Source organism: Fulmarus glacialis, unplaced genomic scaffold (genome assembly GCF_000690835.1).
Source record: "Fulmarus glacialis isolate BGI_N327 unplaced genomic scaffold, ASM69083v1 scaffold41862, whole genome shotgun sequence".
Taxonomy (NCBI): Eukaryota; Metazoa; Chordata; class Aves; order Procellariiformes; family Procellariidae; genus Fulmarus; species Fulmarus glacialis.
The window spans coordinates 19,244-45,635 of NW_009196684.1; the positions used below are offsets into that span (position 1 = coordinate 19,244).

Genomic DNA, 26,392 nt, shown 5'->3' on the forward strand with positions numbered 1-26,392 from the left:
AACAAAGATTTTGAGAAGGCTGTCTTATCACTGTATACTACTAGCCACAACTGCTTGAAGAAGAGGACTCATTCCAAGCAACCAGTGTGGGCACTCAGTGCGCAGGCTGACAGCAGGAGAAGCAGAAAACAGAGGAGGTACATCAGTGACAGCTCTGGTTTTCAGAGGTCATAGAAACCCTCAGCACATCACCTGTTTGGTGTTTCTCCAGGAACTGTATGAATTATGCACTTACTGATTTCAGAGCAGCACTTCACAATTACATTTACAAACAAATTTACCCACACTAGTACACAGAGAAGTCCTTATTCTCGGCCCTTATCCAGCTTTCTAAGGAAATGACACTGTTTGTGTATACCTGATAAATTCTAAACTTGCTGGTTATTTCCAACCAAACTGAAGGAGCTGGAGAGGTTTCAGCATGAGTTAAAATCCTCCACGTTTAAACAGCTGGAGAGAAGCCCTCAGTGGTTCCATAAGGCAAAGGATGCAGTGTGAGCATAGCTCTTACTAGACACAAGAAAACCTGTGCAGGAGAGAGATCAAATAAATGCCCAGAGCACAAGAAAAACTTCAACTGGAGCTTGGAATAACTGAACCTTGTGTTACAAATCTAAAGGTAACAAGGTTTCTTTAGTTTGGGGTTCATGAAACTATTCTTATGAGCTGAAAATATAATTTCGCCCACTTCTTTACATCAGACACACACTGCTGTTTTTCTCCCAGCCTTCTTATAACATAAGATTAATTTACATTTTAAAGACCTTGATGGGTTTTCTCTCATCGTGGAACAGTAAGTGAGATTAATAACCCAGTTATTGAGCACTTAAGCTCATGGATCATTTCCATATAAAAACATTAACATTTTTTCATTTTTAAAATGCACCTTTTATTTGATTTAGAGGTTAATGCTCATTTCTTATGTAATAAAAGGGAGAAAAGCTAAAGTGTGAGTCTATGTTTATTAACCTTGCTAATAGGACAGGCTTTTTCAGGCAAGATGGATATATCTTAATTGGTAAAACTGTTGCATCGTCATTTAGCATCATCCTTTCAAAACAAGGGAAGCAGCAGCAATTTTATTAGCAGTGAATGGAAATAAACTTGTCACATTCTGCGTATGAATTTACATTGTACATGTACATCATACATTCTTACTTTCCCACTTAAATCAGTAAGAATGCAGTGCTTTGATTCCCCAAATAAGGCAATCCACAAATTAACATTAGAATGTATGGAAATATGACTATATAATACATATTAATTGATCTTAGTTTGCAATCTGTATGTAAACTCAATCTGCACATTCATGGAATTAATCTAGAATTGAATGCTACATTTCCTTCAAAAGAGTGTGATTTGCATCTTTAGTAGAGGCATAAGAAAGCAGATTAAAAGCTACCTTAATAAACTGTTTTCCACAGTTTCTAAAAACATAGCCTTAAGGCTGAAGTTTGCACTAATGCTGTTTTAAATAGCACTGATGTTGAATGTTGACATTTCACACAACTGCTATTGAATCCTGCTGGCTGATCCTTAAAAAAGACCCTATAAACCATCTGAGTGTTTATTAACAGGCATTAGCAGTCTGTCAGAGACAACTATACATGTCTTTTATACATAAAAAGGCACTCCAAAACTTATGCTCTGGTTCAGTACATTATAAATGATAATCCAGATAAAAACAACTGTTAGAAATATTCCAGTGCACTGGGTAATGTTACACCAAAAGCAAAATTTCCATTACATCATTCCTTTTTCTTCCAATTTATTTTCTGTAATACCTCAGTCCTTTTCATGAAACACTGAACAGGTATAGAACTGTGAATAACCACCAACTGCAAGTTATAATTCTTATAGTTTATATCCCATTTCTGAAAGTGTTCTGTAGTCTATCAGGAGAATACTTAAGTGGCCTCATATATGACAATCTAAGACTTCTAATTACTTAGCCAAATTTCATGTTCTTAGACACAGCTGGATTGCCTCTGATAGCTTATCACCTTGAGAAGAGTCAATCTCATAATATGAGGTATCCTGGAGGGATATAACGCACAGAGGTCTGTGGATTACTAGCTGTTAAAAGAGTCCCTTTGTATTTTAGGAACAATTTAGGTCAAGGTAACAGCTTTTTCTTACCTTCTCTGCACACTGAAACCTGGCCCATAAAAGCCTTAAAACACAGAAAGGAAGATCACTTAAATAGAAAGGAAGTTCATTTCTTTGCAGGCTGGCGTCTACCACTGGAGAATGGAGAATCATGACTAATTTCCATTGGGATGACCAGGAAACTTTGGAGGAGAAGGGAGGAAAGAGGATACTGCTGTAAAAAAAAGAGATCAACTCTGGTTAATCACCATTGTTTCTGAACACTTACTCCATCTTTACTAGACATTGAAATTTAGCTGATGGATAATAGTTCCTAAGAATTATCTGTGCTTGATTTAACCTAAACTGTGAATTATGAACTGTGAATGCTTTCACTGTAAACTGTGAGAACGTTTTTGTCATGGTCATGTTAAGAAACATGCTCAAGTCTTGGTGTGCCTCTTAAAAGATCAACTGCTTTCCTCAGGACTTACAGAAGAAAAAAGAAGTGTGTACATATTTCAGTAGTTGTTTGTAGTCTGAGAAACTTTGCAGATATCCAGACCTGCATTCTGAACAATCCCTTGCCAATTAGACAGTCAGCAGAAACTGAACAGCTTTTTATTTCTTTGAAGTGAGCAAAGATAGTATGTAGCTAATATAATACAGGCTATTCTGCAGCTTTATTTTCACCCTACATTCCCATTTTCTATCTCCCTTTTACAGTTTGTCTACACTGATCTCCTCTTTCTGGAATAAAGTTCTTTTCTTAGGGGTTTTAAGTATGTCTGGAAAGAAGTATAGATCCTAGGAACGTAGTATGTATTGCTGCATTTTCCATGCCTTTTAGTATAGAAGATATGTGCTTTTCAGCACAAACAGCCTGTGTTGAAAATGAGCCATCAACTCACTATGGATAAAACCAATTTTGTCTGATGTCCAGACAAAGACAAGTAGGAGACATCTTGCCCACAAGAAAGTAGGAGACATCTCAGCTGAAAGGTGATATGCTGAGAAATCTCCCTTCCTAGGGAATACACCCCGAGCACTACAGGTCTCTCACAAGGCTCTGGAGTTCATCGCCCCGATCCATGCACCCTTTTGCCAAGAGAGCTATGCATTGAATTAAACCCCTGAACAGCTAATGAAATCTTCTTGGACATTATCTTTGTGGACAGTAACTGTGTTCAAGTCTTCCCTTTCATTAAAAATCTCAAGTGTATGATTTACAGTCAAGCCTGAGACTTAGTGACTTACCTGCAAAAATTCAAGGACAGGTCATAACTAAAAAAACAAAATCAGAAGAATTTGGTCATGAGGACTTTTCACACTTTATTTGAAAGCAGTGGGCTGTAAATTAATTACCAAACTATTTACATGGTGGTACCGTGGTTTTCTGGTCCTTCATACCAGGACAAAATGAGCAGGTACATGGCTGAGAATTCTCATTGGAATAATTAACTGTGTTCGGGGTAATGGTCACAGTGAGAGTCCTTGACAGAGGTGGCATTACTGGTGGTTCTCTTCTCTTTGCATAAGAAGTTGCTGACCTCACTGAACATAAGTACATGTTGCTGGGACATAGGAGGCCTCATGCATTAACAGCATAAGCAGAGCCAAACCATGGACTTCGTAAAACTACTCTTATCCCAGAATAAGGGTTTTATTAAGTGCTTTCAGCTTCATTTTCTCCACATGTTTTTGAACCTTCTCTCTGAGCTCATTGTTTTGGGGTTGAAAATGTCCATCTGGATGGTTGTGCGGGTCTCTGCAAGAAGTTTAAAAAGAAGTTTATTTATAATAGCCAGGGGATCTACTTAGGAATGCTGACAAAGGAAGAGACGCTCACACATAATTTCTCTCTTTTTTATAATGAACACAGAGGGTATTCCATTACTTATGCAGAACTGGAAAAGGAGTGAAACTGTGAAAAGAACACTCACTCTTGGCTTGGCCAGTTAGGAAAGCTAACCATCTGATAGGTAAACACATCCTAGACAGTTTTACATTTTATCTGTGAAGGAGCATATACTGTAATGGCCAGAACAAGAACAAAGATTTGCTTTAAGGATAAAATGATGAAACTGCTGTAAAGGAGCAACGTGTGCTCTGTCATCTAGTGAAACATCACCCACTGATAACAACGAAGAAACTTCCAGTGACAAAAGAAAGGATTGGGACTGCATTGTTTGGTAACAAATTTTTGTTTCTCTCTTTACAAAGCCAAACAAATAGGGAAGCTTTCAACAAGTAAATATCAATACCCAGAGGTATTTAATACAGAAAAGTATTTTCATTTTTAAAGAAAACATCTAAAACTTCAAAAAGAAAGAACCTTATGGTTATGAAATTACTTACCCAGGAAAAGCACCATCCAACACTGTATCACTGTGGAGAAAAAGGTCACTCTTTAGTTACACGAGCTATCCCAAATCCCCATGTTCTGACAAGCAGAGTGTCATAAAATGCAAAAAGGGGCACTGAGTCAGGCACACCTGCATTTTTACAGCAAATTATTTTCAATCAATGCTGTAGTAATCACAATACAGCAATGTTTTGTCAGAGAGCTCATAATACACAGCACTGTTTTAAAGTTTAATGGTTGACAGTTGCACAGGATTTGAATGTCAATCAAATAATTTCCCTCTGAAATTAAAGAAAATGAGACATTCAAATCTCTTGATGGCTTTGAAAGTTTCAGGCTATTATGCACATCCTGACAGCTAAGCCACATCATGACCACTTTTAAGAGGAGGCAACTGTCGGACAGAAAGATTAATTCACTTGCTCCAATTCACACAAGGTATCTGTGAAAACACAGGGTTAGAACTCAGCACTTTCTCCTGTGTTGCTCTGCAATCACTTATCCTATCCATACTGCCTGCTGCTCAAGCCTGCTGCCTCCAGTGTCCCACTTACCAGCTCATACACTTCCTTGCATCGTTCCTGCAACATCACATACCCCCAGGTTTCACACAGTGCATTCCCTTCTGCTTCCAGCCCCACAGAACTGCTGGGCAGTTCTGAAATGCTGCTCTGAAACCATGGTGGTAATCATCAACCCCATCAAAGACCCATTTGTCCCTCAGAGCTTTCCTTGTCCTCAGGTTCCCCCTCAAGATTTCTCTGCTGAGCTGCAAACTCATGACATTGGCCTGACAACACTGGAGGTAAAAGGCAGCATTTGGCCCTTACAGTGGCCAGTTTACAACACTTTAGGGAGCAGGTAATTCTGTGTTTATGAATGCAAGTTACTTTACATGCTGTGCTGTATGTCTAAAACGTGTGTTGGTGAAGTGTGAAACTCAGACAGCAGAGCAAATGTGACCCTCTCCTAGGAAAAGTCTAAGAAAAAAGCACCATGCCAGGGGGAAATTCTAAGGGCTCATTCCTGGGCCAGCATTAATAAATACCTAACCAAAAGGGTCACTGAAAAGGAAACGCCATTGGTCCAAGAACATTGAATATCTCTGCGAAGGCAAGAAAACTGTCTCGTGGGTTAGATCATATTGATAAAACTGAAGTCAGAGACATCCAGGCCAGTGTGTCACATTCACAGCTGCTTTCTGAAGTCCAATCCAGAGACCGCATTTGAGAGCAAATTTGCTCTAAGTACCAGATCTGCACCCCACTTGTGATGGAGCCCCTAGAGCATCTCAATATGACTTTCTACATAATTCTGAAAGGGACGCTTGTCTTCAGATTCCTTCCCATTCCTCTCCCCTAATTTCAAACTATACCTACCTTTCCTCTTTTGCTGATTTCTCTTTGCCTTCTTCTGAGAGTGCCTGCCCAATTTGTGGAAATTCAGCTCTCACCATCTCTGGAGTAAGAATCATTTTGAACTCAGTTTCATCTGTCTCACTAAAAATTAGTAAGATGAGGAACAATAGGGGTTTATCCTTTTAAAAGTATTTTTTTAGCCAACAAAAAAAAGGGTATGTTTTATGCAAGAGGGACTTTGTGGTTTTGCCTTTGAGGATCTCAGGACGCTTCCATACAAGTGGTTAAGACATAATCAATCACACTGAATACAAAATAGAGGAGGAACTTACTGGTCAATTATGTTCTCCTTGTCTCTCTCAGGTAAGTCATACAGCATTGGTGGTACATCTCTTGGAAGCATATCTAAACTGTAAGGATCCCTGTGATGGAAATGGTATTAGTTTAAGATGGACAGACAGTAACTGCACTCAATGCTTATATTTAGAAGCTTCACAGTAGTTGTAGTTACAATGAAGATCATGTACTTTTAAATTTTCCTGGAAAATCTGAGTACACCAGAAACTGCTGTGATATGAGGGAACGTGAGCCTGAGAGATGTTGGCTATCACTGGGTGCAGGTGCCAGTTAAAGTTTTTACCGTTCATACTTCTGCAGGACGGACAGAGTTTGTACTCCCGGGGTCTTCTGGCACTGAACCAAAAAGCATTCAGGAGAGATGTTATTGAAAGTCCAGACTGGAACTCTCCTTCCGAGGCTAGGTATTTCTTCTAATAATATTGTTCTTAACCCACCCTTCAAGGAGGTCAGTAGGGGTTCTCCCCATTGGTTTTGGATTTCTGAGCAGCAATTAATTCCACCCATAGGCCCACTTTTATCTGTGGGACTAGTTACTGTAGTTACAGACAGCAGAAACTGGTGCAGGGTAGAGGCACTGTATATTCAAATTCTTTCTTACCTAGGTGTTGTATTTGTCAATGTGGGAGTGTTAGAAAAAGTGGAATACACCACTGGCAAGAATCTTCTCCATTCCATTACTCCAAAAATCACTTCCTGAAATGACAAGTGCTACAGCAATCAGACCTCTAACACATAACGCAGTGGGGACAGAGGCTTGCAGGACAGAACATCTGACTTGCTGGCTGAGAACTGAATCCAGGGAGCTGCAGTTCTCCACATTTAAAAGATGCTTCCTCCACTGCAGGGTCATGAAAATACAATAGACAGTGAAAAGAAGGAAAGAGCAGAAAAATACTCAGGGATAAATAAGAGACACAGATAAAGCCTAACAAGAGCAAGTTATTCTACCCATGTACTGACTCTTCAGGTGCACGCATAATTTATGTTTGAACATAAGACATTTATGTCTTCTATCTAGGATGACTCTTCATCTTCCCTTTTGATTTCTTGGAGCAAATTCTCAGCAAGAACATACTCAAGCCAGGTACTCATACAATAAACCCAAAAAGCCATACCTTGTGATGCAGAAATTTCTTTTGTGTGACTGGAATACTGGATCCTTTGGGGCATTCCTTGGTAAAGGTATATTTTGGATGAGGACACAGATGATATTCAATATCTGTTTCAGAATAGGCCAAAGGAGGTAAAACTGGAACTAATCCTGGAGTGGGGTTCTAAAAACAAAGAAGAGATTATTTTAAAAAAATCATTCTGAGCACCATAAAGAACTAAACTGATGAAAATTCAGTTCTTACAATTAATGTAGTGTTCCCAGATTCATGCCTTTGTCTCATTGTGACTGTTCTGTTTGGTGTGACCCTTCATTTCCTGTGTCTTCCCCTCGTCACAGACCCATAATCTGCCTGGTTTATCCATGCTCTCTGCTGTCTAGAATACAGCAATTTAGGTGTTGTTTCCAAATTTGGAAGAAAAAACTATTGCCTGATTACTCCAAAATCCATTGCTGATTCTCTGAACAGTTCAGAATCCAAGAATGGCAACTGGCCTCACTGTGGTGGAAGCTAGTGAGCATTTTGCCATCTATTTCACTGCACTAGCATCTGTTTCTCAATAAAGTCTAATGCTGGGTAGTGTGGGATCAGGCTGTGCCTGGCTCTTACGTTGACATGACAGAGGGATGAAAGAGATACACAGAGGATCTCATCAGCAAGTCCACTGGAGTCCTGGCCACATGCAGTGAGGACAAATCTATACCATATATGTTATGCCAAGACCACCAGACTAGCACACTGGGCTCTGGGCCATTGCAGCTAAGTAATGCTGAAAGACAGAGCCACCCAAGTCAGGCACAGTGCCATGCTGGCTTGGAGATGGTGCCTGTACCCATGCACAGCACTTCACTGAGCTATACAGCTGTCTCTGCCTGCTCAGAGACACCTCGGAGACCTCCAGGCTGTGCTGCACTGTGTGAGAAATACCTTCTGTAGTTGGTGCCAAGTAGCACAATCTACATAATAATTAAGCAACAGAAAATCCTTCCACACACATGGTTGTGACTTTTTGAATCTCTGTGCCTAATAATTTGGAAATGTAGTTTTGGGATGCTATGAGAACTATTGGAAACTCTAAGGCAGCAGGACACAATGTGAGCAAAGAGTTTGACTTACTTTTCTCAGTTTACCTAAGGATCAGACAGAACTGCAGTCCCCTAGCTGAACAGAAGGAAGAGATTGCACCTGTCCTACCTACCTGAGCAAGAGCATGAGGTTATAGGACTGAGATGCCAAGATCATAGCTTTTCTTCTAACATCCAAATGGGGAAACAAATGGAGAAGAAGGGAGGGGCCCCATGGTGTTCCAGGGAATCCTGGAATCAGTGACCATTTTTGGAGTGTGAGACTGGAAGGGTCTCCAGTTCTCTGCCATCGCTGGCAACTTTGCTTTACCATCCTTCCCCTCAACTGGTCAAATTTCACCTTAAAATGAAATGGTGCCTCTCTCAGTGGGATAAGCTCTGTGAGTCCTACCTACCAGGGCTTGCACCTTGAAGGATTACTCTCACTCTGGATAGTTTTATATACCAATCTGAGTAAGAGAATTGCCCACCAATTCCACATCAGGCTTCTGAAGAAACAAATACCTTTCCCCCTCCTTTCTTAGGTTCTTTGTGGAAGTCAGCTTCTACTTACAAAAATGCGAAGTGGGTTGCTCTCTGCAGGGTAGACTAAACCTTGGGGAGGAACCAGTTTTAAGAGGCTGATATCCCTTTCTGCTACTTCTTCTGGGGATGGTTTGTGAAAATCCATTCTCTGGGAGACCAGGTTAAGCTGCCCCTCAGGAGAAGCAACTACTTGAACCAACTCATCCTTAAAAAACACAGACATCAAAGGTTTTCAGAGTGTAGTAAGCCATTTGGTATAAAATGTTGAGACAAAATTAATCAAATAATTGTAGAAATGTAGAGTTGGGATTGACTTCAGCAAAGTTTGTATTTGCGATAACTTGTTACCTGGGCTCCCTGCCTCAGTGGTCGGGAAAGTTTTCGAGGTTTGTAGCTTGTGGCTGCATGGTGTGTACAAAATGGCTGATACTTCATAATACTGAAATGCTGAGGAACCTAAGTACAAAGAAAAAAGGTGTGCTGCAGCAGATGACAATAATAATTTTTGATTAACTCATAAATGGAATGGAACATTCTAGCTTTATCACGGACACATCATATCTCTGTGGTAAAAGATACTCGGATCACTATTCTAGAACATGGTATATGACCAAAACTTTGAGAAGCCACACTTCACCAGGACAAGCTGAATGAGTGTGTAAAGGAATATTTCCATTGTTGCTTTTCTATGAAAGATCATGGATTTAACAGTTTCTTGATCAAATATACTGAACTTAATGGGGTGGAGAAAAGCTGTGTTAAGTAATATATGTAACACTGATAGATGAACCAATGTGTAGTAAGGGGAAAAGACACTACAAGAAAGCTTCTAGACTTGTTACACCACCTGAAAAAAAAGCAAGTGGACATTGAGCCAAAATCTGCATTGATTTGAACCCAAAGAAATATTTTTACTTCGATGGGGTGCAGAATTTGATCTTTTGCTATTCAAAAATTGGAAAGAAAAGGGTTTAGAAGTCAGGAGAAAAAAATGTTTCTGTACTCATAAAGTTGAAAAAACATTGTATATTTCAAGAATGAGATGTTTGCATTTCCTGTGCAGGAATGAAGAAACTAAGCATGCAGAACTGGATGCCAAATAAACAGAAGACTTCCATTACTTTCTAAAAGGAAGGACACTTTTCTAATGTCACTTTTATAAAACTCTAAAATCAAAGGAAAAACTGTGTGGTGTGCAGGGCTTGCAGTATCCTCATTCACAGAAAGATTTTGTTGTTTGAGGTATAATAATTTCAGCTGAGGTGATTTCAGACTCTGTCTGGAGAGAGGGGACTATTGCTGACTATAAGCTTGTTCCTTATGGAAACAGGTGAGATTTGTTTTTAATAAAAGCATGCTAATCACACAGCCATATTAAGGTAACATTTCAACTGGGCTGCACACTGGAGTCACTGAATCAGGCAGAAAACATATCTAACCTGACTGGTGAAAGACAGAAACATGATACAGCTGAGGGAGCTGCACTGACTCACCTTCAAGTCATAAAAAGGAAGAATGTGTCTGACTTTCACATCTACAGATTCAATAGGAACTAGGCCAAGAGCATCAGGTGCCTGAAAGAATACAACATTTAAAATCCAGTAATATGGTGGGCATTTTGTTTTGCATTGGCAACAATCCATCAGCACAGCTACTTGAAAACATATGGAAATAATTATGCAAACATTTTGTTTGATATTTCTCCTGTCCTTTCTTGGACTTTGGCATTTCAGTTATTTTTAATTTCTTTTCTTCTGCAAAATCAAGGATGTTAACTAACTCTGATCATTAATGTATTACTCGGAATTTTAGAATGCCGTTAAGAGAATGCAAAGATTTTTTTATTGTTTTCAGCAGCACCCTTAGTAAATCTGAAGTCCTGAATTAATTTGTGGGAACCCCAAAACACCAGTCACGTGAAATTTTAATAAAGGCAGTACCGGGCCTGGGGCCAATGTCTTCAGCAAAATCTTGAGTCACCATTTTAGTTACTATACCTACCAAATCATGGTGCAATTCATGGGAACTGTAAAAAGGGAATTCAAAAGGCAATATACGATCTTCAGATATTCTGGAAGAAATGCCCTTACATTCTTCACTTTTCTCTGGTTTGCTGAAACTCCTGCCTTCTGTCATGAATGGAAAGCAAATATTAAGATTTTGTAACATATCTTAATACACTGTTTCAAAAATAGAATCAAGCCACAAAATATATTTAACATCTTCCTAAGACAAGATGTGTCTAGTCATTTTAATATAAAAATTAAAGTAGTATTTCCTAAAGGCTTTAAATGCCACATCTACAAGACAGCAGGCACAATACCTTGACTAGGAGACAGATCTAATTTGCCCTTTTCTAAGAGGACTTTACAGCCCCCTCATTCCAGCATGGTCCTCTCTCTCATTCTGCTCAGCAAGGCAGAGACAAGTCAGAAGGCCTCTCTTACACTAACTGCCATTATACCTTCTACCTGAAGCATCCCTGCAACTCCTGCATAATGGGAATTAAAAGTGCCTACTTGCAGAAGCAAGAAAAGGCCTGATATGGAAAGGTGTTTCAGTAGTTGTCAAACTGCGTGTGTGTGAGGGAGTGGGAAATGAGACACAAATTCTCTTTTGTCCCCAGTATACCCAACTGTGACTCCCATCCAAGGCCAGTTTCTGTCTATGACTGTTAAAGAACAAGTGACTTTCCAGGCCAGCACTTTCATTTCACTGTAAAGAAAAGTGGCTGCTTGAAAGCACTTGTGTGAGAAAATGATAAGGAGGAAAACTTAACCCAATACTGGACACCTAGCCATGTATCTCATGGTTCCTACCATCTCGTTTTACTGAGTTCAGATATCTTGCCTTCATCACATTCAGGTGTCTTTCCCTCTTCCATCCCCCATGCAATAAGCTCCTCTTCTCCTATGTCTCAAACATCTTGGGCTCCACCTGATCTGTTTACCTACCTGTGTTTCTCATATAGTCCCATCTGCCCTTTCCTTGTTCCTCAGGCCTATAAGTAGAATCATAGAATGGTTTGGGTTGGAAGGGATCTTTAAAGATTATCTAGTCCAACCCTCCTGCCAGGGGTAGGGACATCTATCACTAGATCAGGTTGCTCAAAGCCCCACCCAGCCTGACCTTGAACACTTCCAGTAATGCAGCATTCACAACTTCTGCCCCATTATCAAGTAGATAAGCTGCAAGGCTCCTAAGAAGAGTTAATCACATTTTTTAAATCTGGTAAATAATGTGCATGAAAAATAGACATATTTTGACTACAGCCATTTCTACCTTGTTATACTTCTCTTTTTTGATTGAAGACTCCTTTGTAGGGACTCTGTCTTTATGTTTACATGTCAGAATATATGTAACGCACCTGACACATTGCAGTACAACCTGAATTATCATAATTCATGGCCAAAATATCAACTTGTTCTTCCACTCCTTACCAGACACAGAGCCTTCCTCCAAACCTCTGGCTTCTCTGGTTAGCCCACGGAACAGAAGCAGTAAATGATTTAGCCGAATCTGAATCACAATCTGAGAGAATGATTTTAAAGTTTAATATTAAGCCAAGCACTCTAAGACTTACAGCCATAGAAATATATGTACATTACAACTGTATTTATTCTACAGAGCTCACTCAGACATTTCTATTTCAGAATTTTTACTATAGTTTTCTGTTCAGGAGGGAGAAAATGAGGAAGGAGAGATGTAGGATGGATCTCAACCCTACACTGACGTTACACAACAAAACCAGTTCAAACCTTCATTTAGTCTTACAGGTTAATTAGACTTTTTTTGGCTAGGTCCTAATCTTTCAGCTGTGTTTATTGGCATATACAGATTTAACGATGGGTAAACACTCAGTTGATCAGGGCCATATGAATACCTGTGGCTCTGTGAATGAGGAGAATAAATAGTAACCTATACTGTGCAATTCACCTAGTGCCATGTATCACAGGGTAACAATGAAGAGTCCTAGGTTTTCATACCAGAAGGGGCCATTTAGCCACCTCCTTATTTGTGCAATACAGGAAAGAGCGTGTCATTTCAGGACCTCTGTATCGAGCCTAATATTGTGAATAGGTTGCAGAACAATATCTAAACTGGATACTTCGAGAACAGGAAATTTCCATATTGCTTGCTGCATTTAGATTTACTGGGAAATGAGCAGTTGAGATGCAAGATAATCTTTAAACCCAATGAGGTAAGTGATTTTATTGATTTAGTCTTTAGCTTCCAGGTTGGAAGGGATCTTAGGAGGTCCTAGTCCAACCTCCTTCTCCAAGCAAGGTCAGCGATGAGATCAGACCAGGTTGCTCAGGGCTTTATCCAGTCTGGTCTTGAAAACATCCAAGGATGTACACTGTACAACCTCTCTGGGAAACCTGCTCCAATGATTGACTGTCCTCATGGTGAAAAAGGCTTTTCTTATACACAGTCTATACCTCCCTTATTTGAATTTATGCCCATTGTTTCCCATGTTCCCACCATGCACCATTGCAAAGATCTGGCTCCATCATCAATAACCTCCTCAGAAGTGTTGGAAGGTGCTGCTCTCTCCCCCCCCTTTCCCCCTCCAGGCTGAGTAAGTGTCTCCTCACAGAGTCTCCTCACAGAGTAACTGCTCCAGGCCCCGATCATCTTGGTGGCCCTACAATGAACTCATTCCAGCTTATCGATGTCCTCCTTGTACTAGGGGCCCAAAACTGGGCACAGTATTCTATATGCATTTTGAAATCTTCTCTTTTTTGTACAAAAGTATTTTTTTAAAAAAATCTAAATTCATCTGCATTTGTTTAGTATTGATTGCAATACCAAGCAGCAGCAGAAGCACCAGCTGAATACAAAACTTACTCCAGATCCTTACTTCCTGGTGAAGTAGGGATCTATTTATCAAACTATCAAATCCCTGGCTAGCTGTGAAGACTCCTTACGTGCTAGTTTGCATGTTCTTTTGTGGTATTTCTAAGGTGTCATGCCATCACACTGCATTCTGATTGTTCCCATTACCTTATATGCTGCTTGTTGGAATTTCCTCAACATCCTGTTTCTGTTGTCCCAAGGGTCATTACGGAGCAAGTCAAATGTGGGATGGACACTTGGATGCTGCATGGTATTTTTGAAAAAAAGAAAAAGAAAAGGAAAAGGATACCCCTTTTACAACTAGACAAGGGAGGAATTTCCTCCAGCCCAAGCCATTCCTTGGCCTGAATCCATACGTTATTTCCAAACACGGAAATTAAGTCAAGTGAAAACGTTCGCAGCATTGGCATTTAACCAGAAGCCTTCACTGCAGAGCTTAATGGGAGATAATCACCAAATATTTACAGATGCAGTATGGCGAATGCACAGCTAACGTAGCATGGTCTGCATCCACACATAAATGACAACCACATTACTATGACTTAAGTGTTATACATGGTAGTAGACATTGTAGAGAATGGACTAGGTCTCTACTGAGTACACACTTCATCTTACACAGACATGAAGTTGGAATAGCTGTAAGGACTCAAACCCAGCAAAACCAGTATCCTGTCTCCAATAATGGCTGATAGAACATACCCGCAGAAAAGTGAAAGACCAGGGTAAATTTAGGGTGATAATTCCCCAGAATAACCTCCCCACATCTAGTGATCTCTGGCTCTTGAGACAAAGGTGATGTCTCTATATTTAATGCCTTAAATTGTCGGAATGCTCTTTGAACACATGTAAATCTCTTTCTCGATGCATTAATCTCCTCTCCAGTTTTAAATTGATGTGACAGAAGAATGTGGCACTAGAAGAGACTCCAGCGGCCCCAGAGTACAGTACCTCTCAACAGGAGGGCAGCCGCTCAACCGACATGTAGATTAGGAAGATCCTCAGAACACCAACTCCACACAATCCCATGCCACGCCTCACCAAACAATTTTCAGCACTTTGCAACAGGCGTAAGAGTATAGTAAAAGACCAAGTCCCACAGCTATTATGTTCCTCAAGAAGAAGGCAGCAAGGATCCTTTGTGTTGCTAACATTCAAAGTTCCTTCAGTAGCAGGGTATCTATCAAACAAAGCTCCCAATAATCCTAGGAAACGTATCTTAGGAAGTACCTCACACCACAGAGAAGGACAAAAAAATCTAAGTACCAAAAAGGTTCCTGTCAAACTGACCTGCAGGTAAAGGTTGCAAATCTTGTGATATGCTTAACCTTATGTTCAGGCATGACAAAGCTACTCCTGAGAGAATCTTCACAAACAAGCAATGTGAATCTCAGGTTAGGCCGGCAGATTTCCACTTGTCTGTCATATTAAATCAACAGATGAGTTGTGCATGTAGCACAGTGCTTGCCCTACTGTACTAAAAGTAAAATGGGAAATAAGACACTGACACAGAAGTGGGAATATTAGGAGGAAAAGTATTTAGTGCCAAATATATCTTTGTTAGCTTACTAGGTGATAACAACATATAGCAGGTGATAATAAGATATAAACAAACCTGGTCAACAGGCCGGATAACACGTCTGAGAGAAACTTCTACTTTGTTCCTTTGAAACTCCTGTTCTATGATTGGATCTCCTCTTTGGATCTAATTTGTCACCAGGAAGAACAATCACATTAGTACAAAGCATCCAGTAAATTCTTTTCTCCCTTACAATTAGTGTAACTCAATTACAATGTAACATTCTGGAGGTGCTTGAAAAAACACAGACTTCATTCCCTTCTAGGGAGTGATTATTGCAACCCTTGAGCAAGTCAAACAAAGTAAAATAATGTCTTTTTGCATCTGAGTTTCAATTGGATTCCTGCCCTAATGAAACACTGTTCGCTTTGCATAGCCAGAATCAGCCAGAGAGGGGTTACAGAACCAACAACGTAAGTTAGCACCCGAACAGATCTTCCCAGATGACAGCGCTACAGAAATTTCCTACAGCTTTCCCATGTTCTGTGAACATCTCTGTCATGATTTCCAATGGTGCCAGCTCTTTAATCTGTTCATGTGTGAAACAGTTTACTACTGATATCACTTCACCTCTTTGACACCCTCTCAAAGTATTCAGGCATGCTGGATGAATACCAGTGCTTCTTTTCATTGTGCCTCTTCCATCCTAGTCCTACTTACTTATTGTTTCATTTCCAGGATGCTATTATGTCTTTAAAAAAGACCTTGGGGTTATTTTGCAGAGTGAAATTCCCATTATTTTCATGGACTGAGGTTTTAGTTAGTACAATGGAAGACAGACCAGTTAAAGGTATCAAGGACAGCCACTCCCAGGCTGTATAACATAGTGGCCACTTGAGCAAATGATGGAGGGATAATAAATACTCTGTGAGGCCTAATGACACTCAAGGTGAACAAACTGACAGCATAAGCAAAAATATGCCTCTGTCAGAAAGTCATGGGGGCAACTGTGAAACCAGCCAGAGATCTCCACAGCCCCTATGGCCAACAGATAAATAAATAAATGTTTCTAAACAAAGTTAACATACATCTAATTCAGTGATACAACAATCTCACAATTTAGATCCTCTTTTTACTCACTTCCTACTTTGTTATATTAAATATAATGTTTGAATTAATTCACAGTGCCTAATTCAGTGTATAAATTAAGCCTTTACCCTATCTATAAATAATTTTACTCCCATAAACAGCTCCTTGGAAGTCAGTGGGATGTCAGAAGCTACTTGGATATCCAGGAGGCAAGATAAGAGGGACAAGCCCCACCTGTCCCTGAGGGCTGTGCCACACGGGGAAAAATATTTCTTGCCACAAAGTATTGCTGCTGCCACCTCCATGGAAGATGACCCACAGTCTGGGGTGACTGGAAGAAACCAAAGAGCGGGAGGGTGAAGGTGTAGAAGAACAACCTGATGAATTATCTCCCCATGGCTCTGCGTGAGAGTACTGACTGGGTTTAGCTCTTTGACTGTGAGCCATTCAGGACATCAGCTCTTCAGAGAGGCACAATATAAACAGAAGGTTGGATGCAGCCACAGTGCTGACAGGGTTACTCTGCAATGTTGCACTACAATGTGGCTGGGGTGGCTGGGTGCAAATCTGCTAGGTTGGGCAAATATCTAGTTCCATTTCCATTAATAACTTATCCTTCTCTCTGTCTACCTCCAAGATAAAACCATCTCAGAAACAGTGATACAAGGGCATAATAAAGATATAACTGCAGTAAGAAGCACAGCTACTACAGGTTTGCATGAAGAAAAACTGAAGACGTAGAGAGCTTGATACGATTCACTAGTGCACTGCATAATCTGAAAGTATAAGTTTGATTTTAAATTTATAGAAAAAACAGCAAAGACTAACCTTGTATTGCTCTTCTTCCCTCTGTCGGTTTTCAATAATCTGTTTTTTAAATTCCACAGAGTTTGGATCTTCGCCTTTATGAACTTGCCTGTATTTACAGCGGAGGCAAGAAAAATGCTTTACTTAATGCACAGTTTACTTTATTTAAAGGCTAACAGACTTATTCTCCTCTTCCTAAGGTGTCTAGGGGTCCATAACATTCAGCATAAGAGCAGATCAGCGGATTGCAAATGAAATCAGGGTGCGCTTACACACGACTGTATGTTTTGCTTTACGCCATTTGATGTACATGTGCAACTCTATTCACTCCATTATATATTTTAGCCTTGATTTATTGACAACCATGACAAAAGCTTTCTTTTCCCCTAAGGGCACAAGATGAGATGCATGAGAACAAGGTTAGGTGAACAAGGTTTTCAGCAGGTTTCTTTCTGAATGCAACCATAACACAATCAAAGACCTCAATGGGTACAAGTATGGATTACTACTGAGACTGCTCTTAGGTGGAACAGAAGAAAAATGAATGTAAAACAACAGTAACTTAGCTGTAAAACAAACCTATCAGGACATGAAATGGCAGCATTACGCATTAGTGGATATTGCATACATCATTCATAGAGGCCTTAGTTAAGAAAACCCCAGTGTTGTTAATGTGGTTAACTAACACTTACCCCTTCAGATGATTTGCTTCCTCTTCCTGAATATTTTGTTTGACTTTTAGTTGAAATATGGCTTCCTTCATCTGTCTTGTTTTTATCCCTTCGCTGCCTTGGCAAAGGGCTGCAGGAATATCAGAAAGCCATATCACACCTCAAACTAGATTAGATTGAATTTTTAATTGGGAAATCCACCTATTATGATAACTGAACTCATTAGTACATAAAGCTATGGTGAGATTTCTTACAGAAACTACAATCACATCACCTCAGCAATTCTGAAAGTGAGTTCCTCATCAGAAACCTGCAAATAATGCTAAGACCAAGTTTATGCTGCTTAACTACATTACCTTCTTTCAAGTCCTTAATCCTCAATTTGCCTGGTTCCTGATTCAAAACAGTAGCTACAGCATGTGGATTTGACAAGTCTGTGGGGAATCTGAGGTTCTGGTATTCAATTTCCTATGAGATATAAATTAATAGGAAGAAATAGAAACAAGAAAGATTTTCAGCTCAGAAAAGTACTTGTGATTATTATCTCTTCACACCTTTTCTTTTTGAATAGGCTTCGATCGTGGTTGGCTGAATTGGTCTCTTCTCCACACCACGGATTTTCCTGCAGATGCAGCTTTTTTCCCTGGACAACTTCGTTGTTTGTCAAAATGTTCTTTTCTAGGTGTCGGAAGGACAGATATTGCTCTTGTAAGTACTGTGTAAATGGCATATGTCTAGTACATGCATTCACATCTCCTTTAGATATACAAGGAGACTGGAAATTTCTCTCCCAAATTACAACTGGAACCAAACTTTCTAATCTTCAGAGTTCAAAAAAATTAAGTACAGCCCAAAAGACCTCATTGCTCAAAAAACCCTGTATCTTGCAAGGCCTCAGCAATAATAACACAGAGCAGGCATAATAGAAGCTGAGGATGCTCAACACTTCTTTAAGGATATATAACTTCTTGTTATTTTTATTTTGGTACAGTTTCACTTCATAAAGATTAAGGGTGTTCTGAGCAAATGATGTAAGAGAGCAGGTACATGTATTAACAGTCAAATTACATTAGTGCATTTTAAGTGTCCATAGATAAAAATGCTTAAAATGATTACAGCAAAATGGCATGAAATTCTGTTACACGGGTATTTTTTAGCACTGGGCAAAAATACTCAAAGATCAATCAGCCACACATACATTAGACCCAGATGTGGTGTTGATGTTCCTGTGAATACACATATATAGGGTTTTGAGTGAAACTGTGAAATCTGTAACTGCATTGTCATTTGTGCTGTTCCATACTCAAGTGGGGAATATTTCACAGTTACTTCCACTTTCCCATTGCCTGGAATGATTCCTGTGATTAGAGGAGAAAAACAGTAAGAGTCCATCTAACGTGAGCCCACTTAAGTATGCTGAAATTGATTCTGGATGACTTTTTTTTTAAGCAATATTAATGTTTGAACGGATGGCAGTAGGCCTGGAAAATATTTCAAGTCTCAAAGTGTCTTTCAGGAACTATCCATTGCCAGATAGTGGAAGATATTTTGCAATAGCAGAGAGATTTGACAGTAAGACTATAATATTTCCTACTGTTGTGAAAATGATTGCCTGTTTATATGTAGAAATTCTTCACTTGCATCCGCCAGTCGTAAGTCTCTGGCATTTCCTCCTTTCATGAGCAAAGAATTATAAACATACTCCTCTGTGCTCTTCCAAGTTGGGGGAATCATCTGGATTTGATGCATTACCTGTCCCTACTTGGTCTTATTTCCTTACTACCTATTCCATTATTTTCTCAACCTTTAACCACACTTCATCTCCCTGAACATTCAGTGCAATCCCAGGATACAGGCCCTGATGCTCCTCAGCATTTCTGCAACACGAAGTTTATTCAGCTGATCAGAAATACTAATTTCTCATCTCTGTAAAGTGACCATTGCCTGGTTTTCTGCATCCTGTAGTTTTAAACACCAGTTAGTTTCATTGTTGTGTTTTTTTTGTGTGTGCGTGTAATTTCTTAGAGTATTTCATCATTACTGATCTCAGAACACAATGGCTTGAGTAGGAGCTGAAACTTTTTAGTGCTTTTCAGACGGCCTTCTGCACCTCCGGGTTTCTAGCTACCAAAGTTTCTGACTTAACTTTTACTGGGTTGATGTTTTTTCTGGGATATTTTTGTTCCCCTTTCTTCCAAGAACTAAGCCAACTTAGAAAGCGTGAATTAGTTCCAGCCACTTTGCCTATGACCGTGCAAAAACTCAAGAACTTTCTGATGAATTTTACAACTTCTCCCTAGTTTTACTCAATTGTAATATTGTTCCTTTCCTCCCTTAATATATCAAAACTTCTTTAAGCACAAAGTAAGAAAGAAATTACCCTGAAAGAATGACCCAAAACAAGGCAGCAGCATAGTTTTGGTAGAATCGAACATTCGATAGAATCGAACTACTACCTCTGAAGAATAAAAATCCATCTGACAAGACAGGGCAAATTCATATCATTGTACATACAGGAACAACAACAACTTTTATTGAAGTGCATAAGTAATCAAAGTTTAAATTCCAGTGTCACAAATGGCACTAAGTGACAGATTTATAAAGGTTTTTATTTATTTAGCTCTTTATGTATTTTCATGGAATTGATAAGACTGCCTAAGTGAATTATGCAGCCAGGTCTCATTCACTTACACATTTTTGTCAGAAGACCCGGGCACTTACATGCTTCTGCCGGCACCTGACAAATGTAACAATGATAGCAACTGACCTGCAAATAGTTATGTCTGCCTCAAGACAGATCCCTCTCCAGCATTAGGCATGAAAATAGCTGAGCATACTGTAGCCAAAAGTCCTTGCCTCTTGTAGAACCCGTACACAGAGGTCTAGACTGAATCTAATATCCACTGCCGTCCCATGAAACACCTGCAGCGGTGTGTTTTGTAACACATCACTGTAACAGCTCCTGAAGCAACGACACAATTCTATCAAATTCTTCCAGACCACTAGGGAAAAACAGGTACAGGGATATGTTTGATAGAGCAGAGGTCACCTTTTATTTCCTCTGTGCCCCCAATCAAGTAACATGATGCATACCTATTCCACAAAGACAGATATCTGTTCCTTTAATGGGGCAGGAAGCAGACAGTCCTTGCGGAAAGGTGGGATAAAGAGGTGAATGCTGGGCTTCCTGCCTTTCTCCTTTCCAAAGGCCACACCGGCAAAGAGAGAAGACAAAGGCTGGATGGACTGTTTGGGGTGTCCCATATTTTGCCAGAGGTCTGTAGCTGGACATTGACAAAAGAAATCTACCAGCCACAGAGGGCTATTTGCCATGAGGCTGCATATGACTAATATTTAGCAGCCTGCATTTACCTGGAAACACTCAGAGGCAAAGGCTTTTTCTGTACAGCACTAAATACACTGTCACAAGTAACTACACTTAATAAATACGGATTTTAACATTTAGAATTTTAAATAAGTTCAATCTACCAAAAGTTGGCTGGACAGTGAAGGCTCTGTGAGGCTGAATAAAATCAATGTGGAATTCAAAATCTATTGGACAGCTGCACTGCAACGGGATAACATACTCCTTACTGAAAAGACAGAAAGGAATAAAGAAATTAATGAGAGTACAGTTGATCATCAGTTACAAGCTGGAATATTATATTATACACAACATGCACTGAATTTATCTGTATTCGGAGCGATGGGTTACTTATCCCATGAAAGAGTCATTCCACATTGTTCCAAAGTAGCAAAATATTTCAGATCTTTCACTCAGTGAGGAAATGAGAGATAAACCTTGATTTGAATGCTGGGTATTTTACGTCTTGACTTACTTTCTCCTACCTATATAGAATCTGATTACAGAAAAAATTATAAAATTTAGTTTTTGGAAGTTATTTATGTATCCTCAAATTCTTACAAACTGCAATGTCTAGCAAGTACAAACACTCCAAACTGGAGCAACAAGAAGTACAGAACCAGAAATCAGCCTTCTCCCATGGGTCTCCTGTGGAAGACGATGAGAAAAGGCTGTGCAGTCTTCAACAGAGTTGAAAACTCCAACACATCAGAATGACTGGAATTTAACCACTGTAGAAATAATGACGCCGTAGCCTGATTTTCATAAAAGCCCTTTATGTCTCATGCTAGTTGTGTGAGGGGTATTAGCACACATCTTTTCAAGCTGTCTTGCTTTTGTATGCATCTATTTTCACATATCAAATTGAAACACAAAAGCACTGGTGTAACACCATCCATCATCCTACAAATCAAGACCAATTTACCAAGACTTATGTCTGTTTTTTGTAAACTGTCTGACTGAAATCCTGTCCTGCTGATTAGCAGAGAATGCATGTTACACACAGTGTTCCTTTGGAAAGCACATTTTGAAATGCCTAAGGAAATAAACAATAATAGCAAAGTCCTTTTTTCTCTGCCTTAATATGACCTGTTCATGAAGAAGATGTAACAGCAGACTGGGAGGCAATTTGTTTTAAGGTGTAGTGCAGCTTGTAACCAAAGTGCCTTAAAAACAAGACAATTATGCTGCCTGTTGCCTTATGGACCTTCTGCACCTAAGGAGAGAGCTCGGTGGTAGAATATAGGTCTTATCCTACACTTATGGAAGTAAAAAAAAGTTTTTCCATTGACCTCAGTGGGCTATGGATTCAGCCCATAGTCCTTTGGGTTCTGTACAGTACCAAGTATCTCAGAGAGCTTTCATTTTTAGGAAAGTTTTTAATAGCCTAATGATGAAAAATACCGGTAAAAATTAAGGTTTGAAACCATCAGTTTTCTCTTCAGGAACCCTTCCAAATTCCCTCAGGGTCATCTCTGAGCAACTCTGTTGTGTTGAAAAATTTTCCCATTATTTACAATTGTATTTTGTACTCTGCCTAATCTCTTCTCTATGTTCTGAGAGTATGAAAATTCTGTATACTTCAGCACTTGTTTTAAACATGGAGCAAATAAACAGAATCACGTCATGCCTAGAATGTCAGGATTTATGTTGAGCCCTGTGAGAAAGCTGTAACGTCACTTCTGACGGATTCACTCGAGTTTAACAGATTAAGAGGGATTAGAAAAACAAATAAACAAAAAGACACAAATGTTCATTCTACAATGCTAGGCTCATATTTACTGCAGAATTTTGCATTTTCCTTGTATGTGCCTTGCCTATTCATATTTCTGTGCTTCAGTAAAATCCATGAGTTACTTCCAACTCACAGGCTAAGACACAATCTAGCTGCTAAGATCTTCAGTTTGTAGAATTCACTCAAATCTTCACACTAACACAAATCACCATAATTACAACTGATATAGTCAATATACTACAGAACTAGACCCTAATCAACAGGATCTCCCTTCTCCTTTTTCCCTGCCCAGTTCCTATTAACAGTTATTACCAATTACTTCATGAGAACAGTCAGTGTTACATCTATGCTACAGACAGAGTAAGACGAAGTCTATGCCATTTAGAGCTCCACATCAGAAGATCACTTTAAATATTTTAAATAGAAGAAGCAAATCTAATGACTGATCAATCTCTGGACTGAGGTTAGCTATTTGCTGTCACTTACACCTACCATTACCAGCTTATACCTTCATTTCCAGAACCCTTCATCTTGAAAGAAGATCCATTCACTTAGGACTTAGTAATGCTAAAAAGACATAGCACTTGGGGAGTCTACAGATTATGAACAGCAGCCATATTGCTTCACCATATGATGAATGAAGTGAGTCAGCACCAATTTAGACTAGCTGAAACCCCAGTTCTGTCTATGTGTATGTTCAGTTTGCGCAGCATTTACTTCCCTGTGAATGTGTGCCTGAAACAGTTCATATACGGAATTATTTTGCAGTCCAGATGGTAGCTGACTTCCTTAAAGCTTCCAAGATGTTAAGTTGTACAAATAGAGGAAAATGAGATTTTTCAGATTTTGTTCATGTCTCAGAAAATGTGGACAAATGTCTGTCCTTAACTTACCTCTGACCAACTGGTACATCAGACAAATTTATAAATGATGGAAATTCTACAACATTCACAGCAGGGTAAGCATGCACAGGAACGACTAATGTATCTTCTCCCTGAAAAAAAAAGGGGATAAATATTTATTTCTTACAATAAATAAATGTTATGGAAAGAAAAATTTTCTGTAGTAGTTGGCCAGTAAGTGGGCATAAAAAAATCTTCAAGATAATCACTGTGTTGCACCTCAGGATACTGATATTCTACCTGCTTTCAGTATCCATCTGTCTTTCCGTGCTTTCAGCATCTATCTAGAGCTCCTCCAAGCCAGCTCAGCTAAGACACACTGCTACATCAGTGTGGCACAAAGACTGATCTACTGGTAAAGAATAACAGAATAAGGAAGACATTCTACCCACAGCTCTGGGATGTTTACACAGAAAACACTTTAAATGCTTAAAATAAAATACTCCAATCCAGACTTACTGGGAATAAACCCATGTGGCTCTAGGAGATTAACTGTACTTTTACTTTATCATTATCTTCATGTCCTAACAGTTGTTTCATTCCATTACAACTGTAAATATATTTTATAATAAATCCTCACCTGACAGTGAATTCGAATGCAGTCATAGTAATACCGCCACTCATCAGGACAAAAATCAACAGTAACCACATATGACAAGCCAGGGACAAGCCGGTGCTAGGAAATGACCCAAAATAAAGATAGAATGCATGTAAAAGCTGCTTATATGACACAAAACCAGTGCTGCATGCAAAGAGCAGTGTGAAGGCTTTCTGACACTTACTGTTTTGTTGTACTTGATCTGAAAATACTTTGTCTGGGGTGGTATTATATGAAGATTTATTACATCGCCAGAAATATTTATCAGCTTCTGTAGAATAAAAGAAAACCAAAACTGCAAAACACTTTACAATGTAAGAGATCAATTGAGAATGCCAACTGTACTTTTTGTAAGACTACCCATAGCAAAGAAGCTGTATTAAACAATTAAATAATAATTTCTACTTTAGCAGAAATAATTCTGAATATGCTCTGAATTTAAAAGAAAATTATGTAAACCTTGCATCCTGCATTTTTATTCTTTGGAACCAAGTCACAATTCCTTACCTAGGAATAACAGTTAGTCTCGCTAAAGAAGACACTACTGTTGAATCAAATTCTGGTTCTGTTTTGTTTTGTGCAACAGGAACAAAAAATGAAACAACCTATTGACTTCGCTTTTACAGACGTCTGAAACAAGAGAAATGATGTAATATTCCATGGTTTTGTTTTGGATCACAAAGCAACAAACCTTTGGGTGGTGACAGTGCAGCCTGTAAAGCCTCCTGCATCTTGTTTACTTTCATTACATCTGAAGAACCTAGTCCACCATAATCACTTAACCTCTGCCTCAAAACACGTACCACGTGAATGAAGAAGGCAGACAAAGGGAAAGCAGAAAGAAGAAAAGGAAATACCCAAACTATTCACAAGGAAAGGTAATCAAACCTATGCACTGAGTTTTTTTCCTTAGATTAAATTGCTCTTGGCAGAAGGCCAGAAGTGCTTTCAAAATTTTCCTACCAGTGAACTTGTTTGCAGACACAGTGGTGGTCCCAGTACATTTTGAAAACAATCTCTTATGGAGTCAAAGCATGAATCCTTCATTCAAGACATGCAAGTCACATATCACTAACACTGCTTGCAGACATGGGAAACAGAAAGGTAAAACAGAGACTGTAAAGGACAGTGATGCACACAGCATGGTACTCGTCTGTTTTGTTACCGCAGGGCCGCTGATTTTAAGTGCTGCTTTTTAGAGCACTGCATAGAGCAAAAGGCCTCATGACCACAAGTAGTCTACTCGGCTTCTGGTATCCTTTTATGAGCCCCAAGAGGACCGCTGCTCTGACACTTACCAGCGTCTGTTGGTGATGTTTTCCAACTTCATACCCTCCATAGTGTAACACAGCAGGCTCAGCCTGTATAACCTTGCTCCTCTGAAGTTCTGAATAAATCTCTGCAGAGATAGATAATAAACCAGGGAGAAAAGGAGACCAGCTGAAACACACATGATGACTGTAACTTAAATTAAGTATATTTATGTTGCACCCAATGTATTATAGAGAAAAAAATGAGACAGAGATTATTCCTCCTGTTAATGGAAAGTTAAGGCAGCTTCTACTACTCCAGCAGAGCCATGATCTCGCCAGTTTATCTCTTGGCATCAACAAGCCACCCCAAAACTGTAGGGTCAGCCAGGATCAGTACAGCCACTATTTCTTTCCTGACTACCTCTCCTATGATTTTGGGCTCACAGGAAGATGCAATTTAAGCAACAGGATGGGAGTTTTGCCTGTGAGTTGTGAAAAAAAAAACAGAGAAGTGCCTCCTAGGATTGCTCCAAGGCTGGGGAACAGTCAGAGAGCAGAAACTTACTTGATTCCAGCAGATGATTGGGGACAGCATGTGTTTTTTTAGGTTCCTCCACTAGGCTGCCCAGAAGGACACTGGATATTTTCTTGAAGGATTTCTTAGCGATTGTGATTTCTGTGGTGGCTGATTGAACCACGTCCAT

At 39.4% G+C, this 26,392-nt stretch overlaps 1 protein-coding gene across 1 annotated transcript; it reads right to left on the reverse strand.

Annotated features, from left to right (window-relative positions):
* Positions 1 to 3,732: 3,732 nt before the first annotated feature.
* Positions 3,733 to 26,392, reverse strand: CFAP221 (cilia and flagella associated protein 221). Its single transcript, XM_009572282.1, has 23 exons — positions 26,254 to 26,392; positions 25,734 to 25,834; positions 24,620 to 24,706; positions 24,418 to 24,513; positions 23,829 to 23,929; positions 21,326 to 21,429; positions 19,035 to 19,194; positions 18,391 to 18,514; positions 18,193 to 18,304; positions 17,858 to 17,966; positions 17,187 to 17,274; positions 15,366 to 15,455; positions 13,901 to 13,996; positions 12,334 to 12,424; positions 10,895 to 11,022; positions 10,387 to 10,467; positions 9,242 to 9,349; positions 8,922 to 9,098; positions 7,287 to 7,445; positions 6,770 to 6,864; positions 6,144 to 6,233; positions 5,833 to 5,952; positions 3,733 to 3,856 (listed from the first exon to the last, which is right to left on the reverse strand). Exons 1-23 carry the CDS (start codon positions 26,390 to 26,392, stop codon positions 3,733 to 3,735), a joined length of 2,580 nt encoding a protein of 859 aa, XP_009570577.1.

Coding starts and splice junctions, on each gene's coding strand:
- CFAP221 (XM_009572282.1), bottom strand. CDS start 26,392: ATGGACGTGGTTCAATCAGCCACCACAGAAATCACAATCGCTAAGAAA. Junction 12,425..13,900: donor TCCAACAAGCAGCATATAAG/GTAATGGGAACA, acceptor TCATTCTCTCAG/ATTGTGATTCAGATTCGGCT. Junction 3,857..5,832: donor AAATCAGCAAAAGAGGAAAG/GTAGGTATAGTT, acceptor AACTTCTTGCAG/AGACCCGCACAACCATCCAG.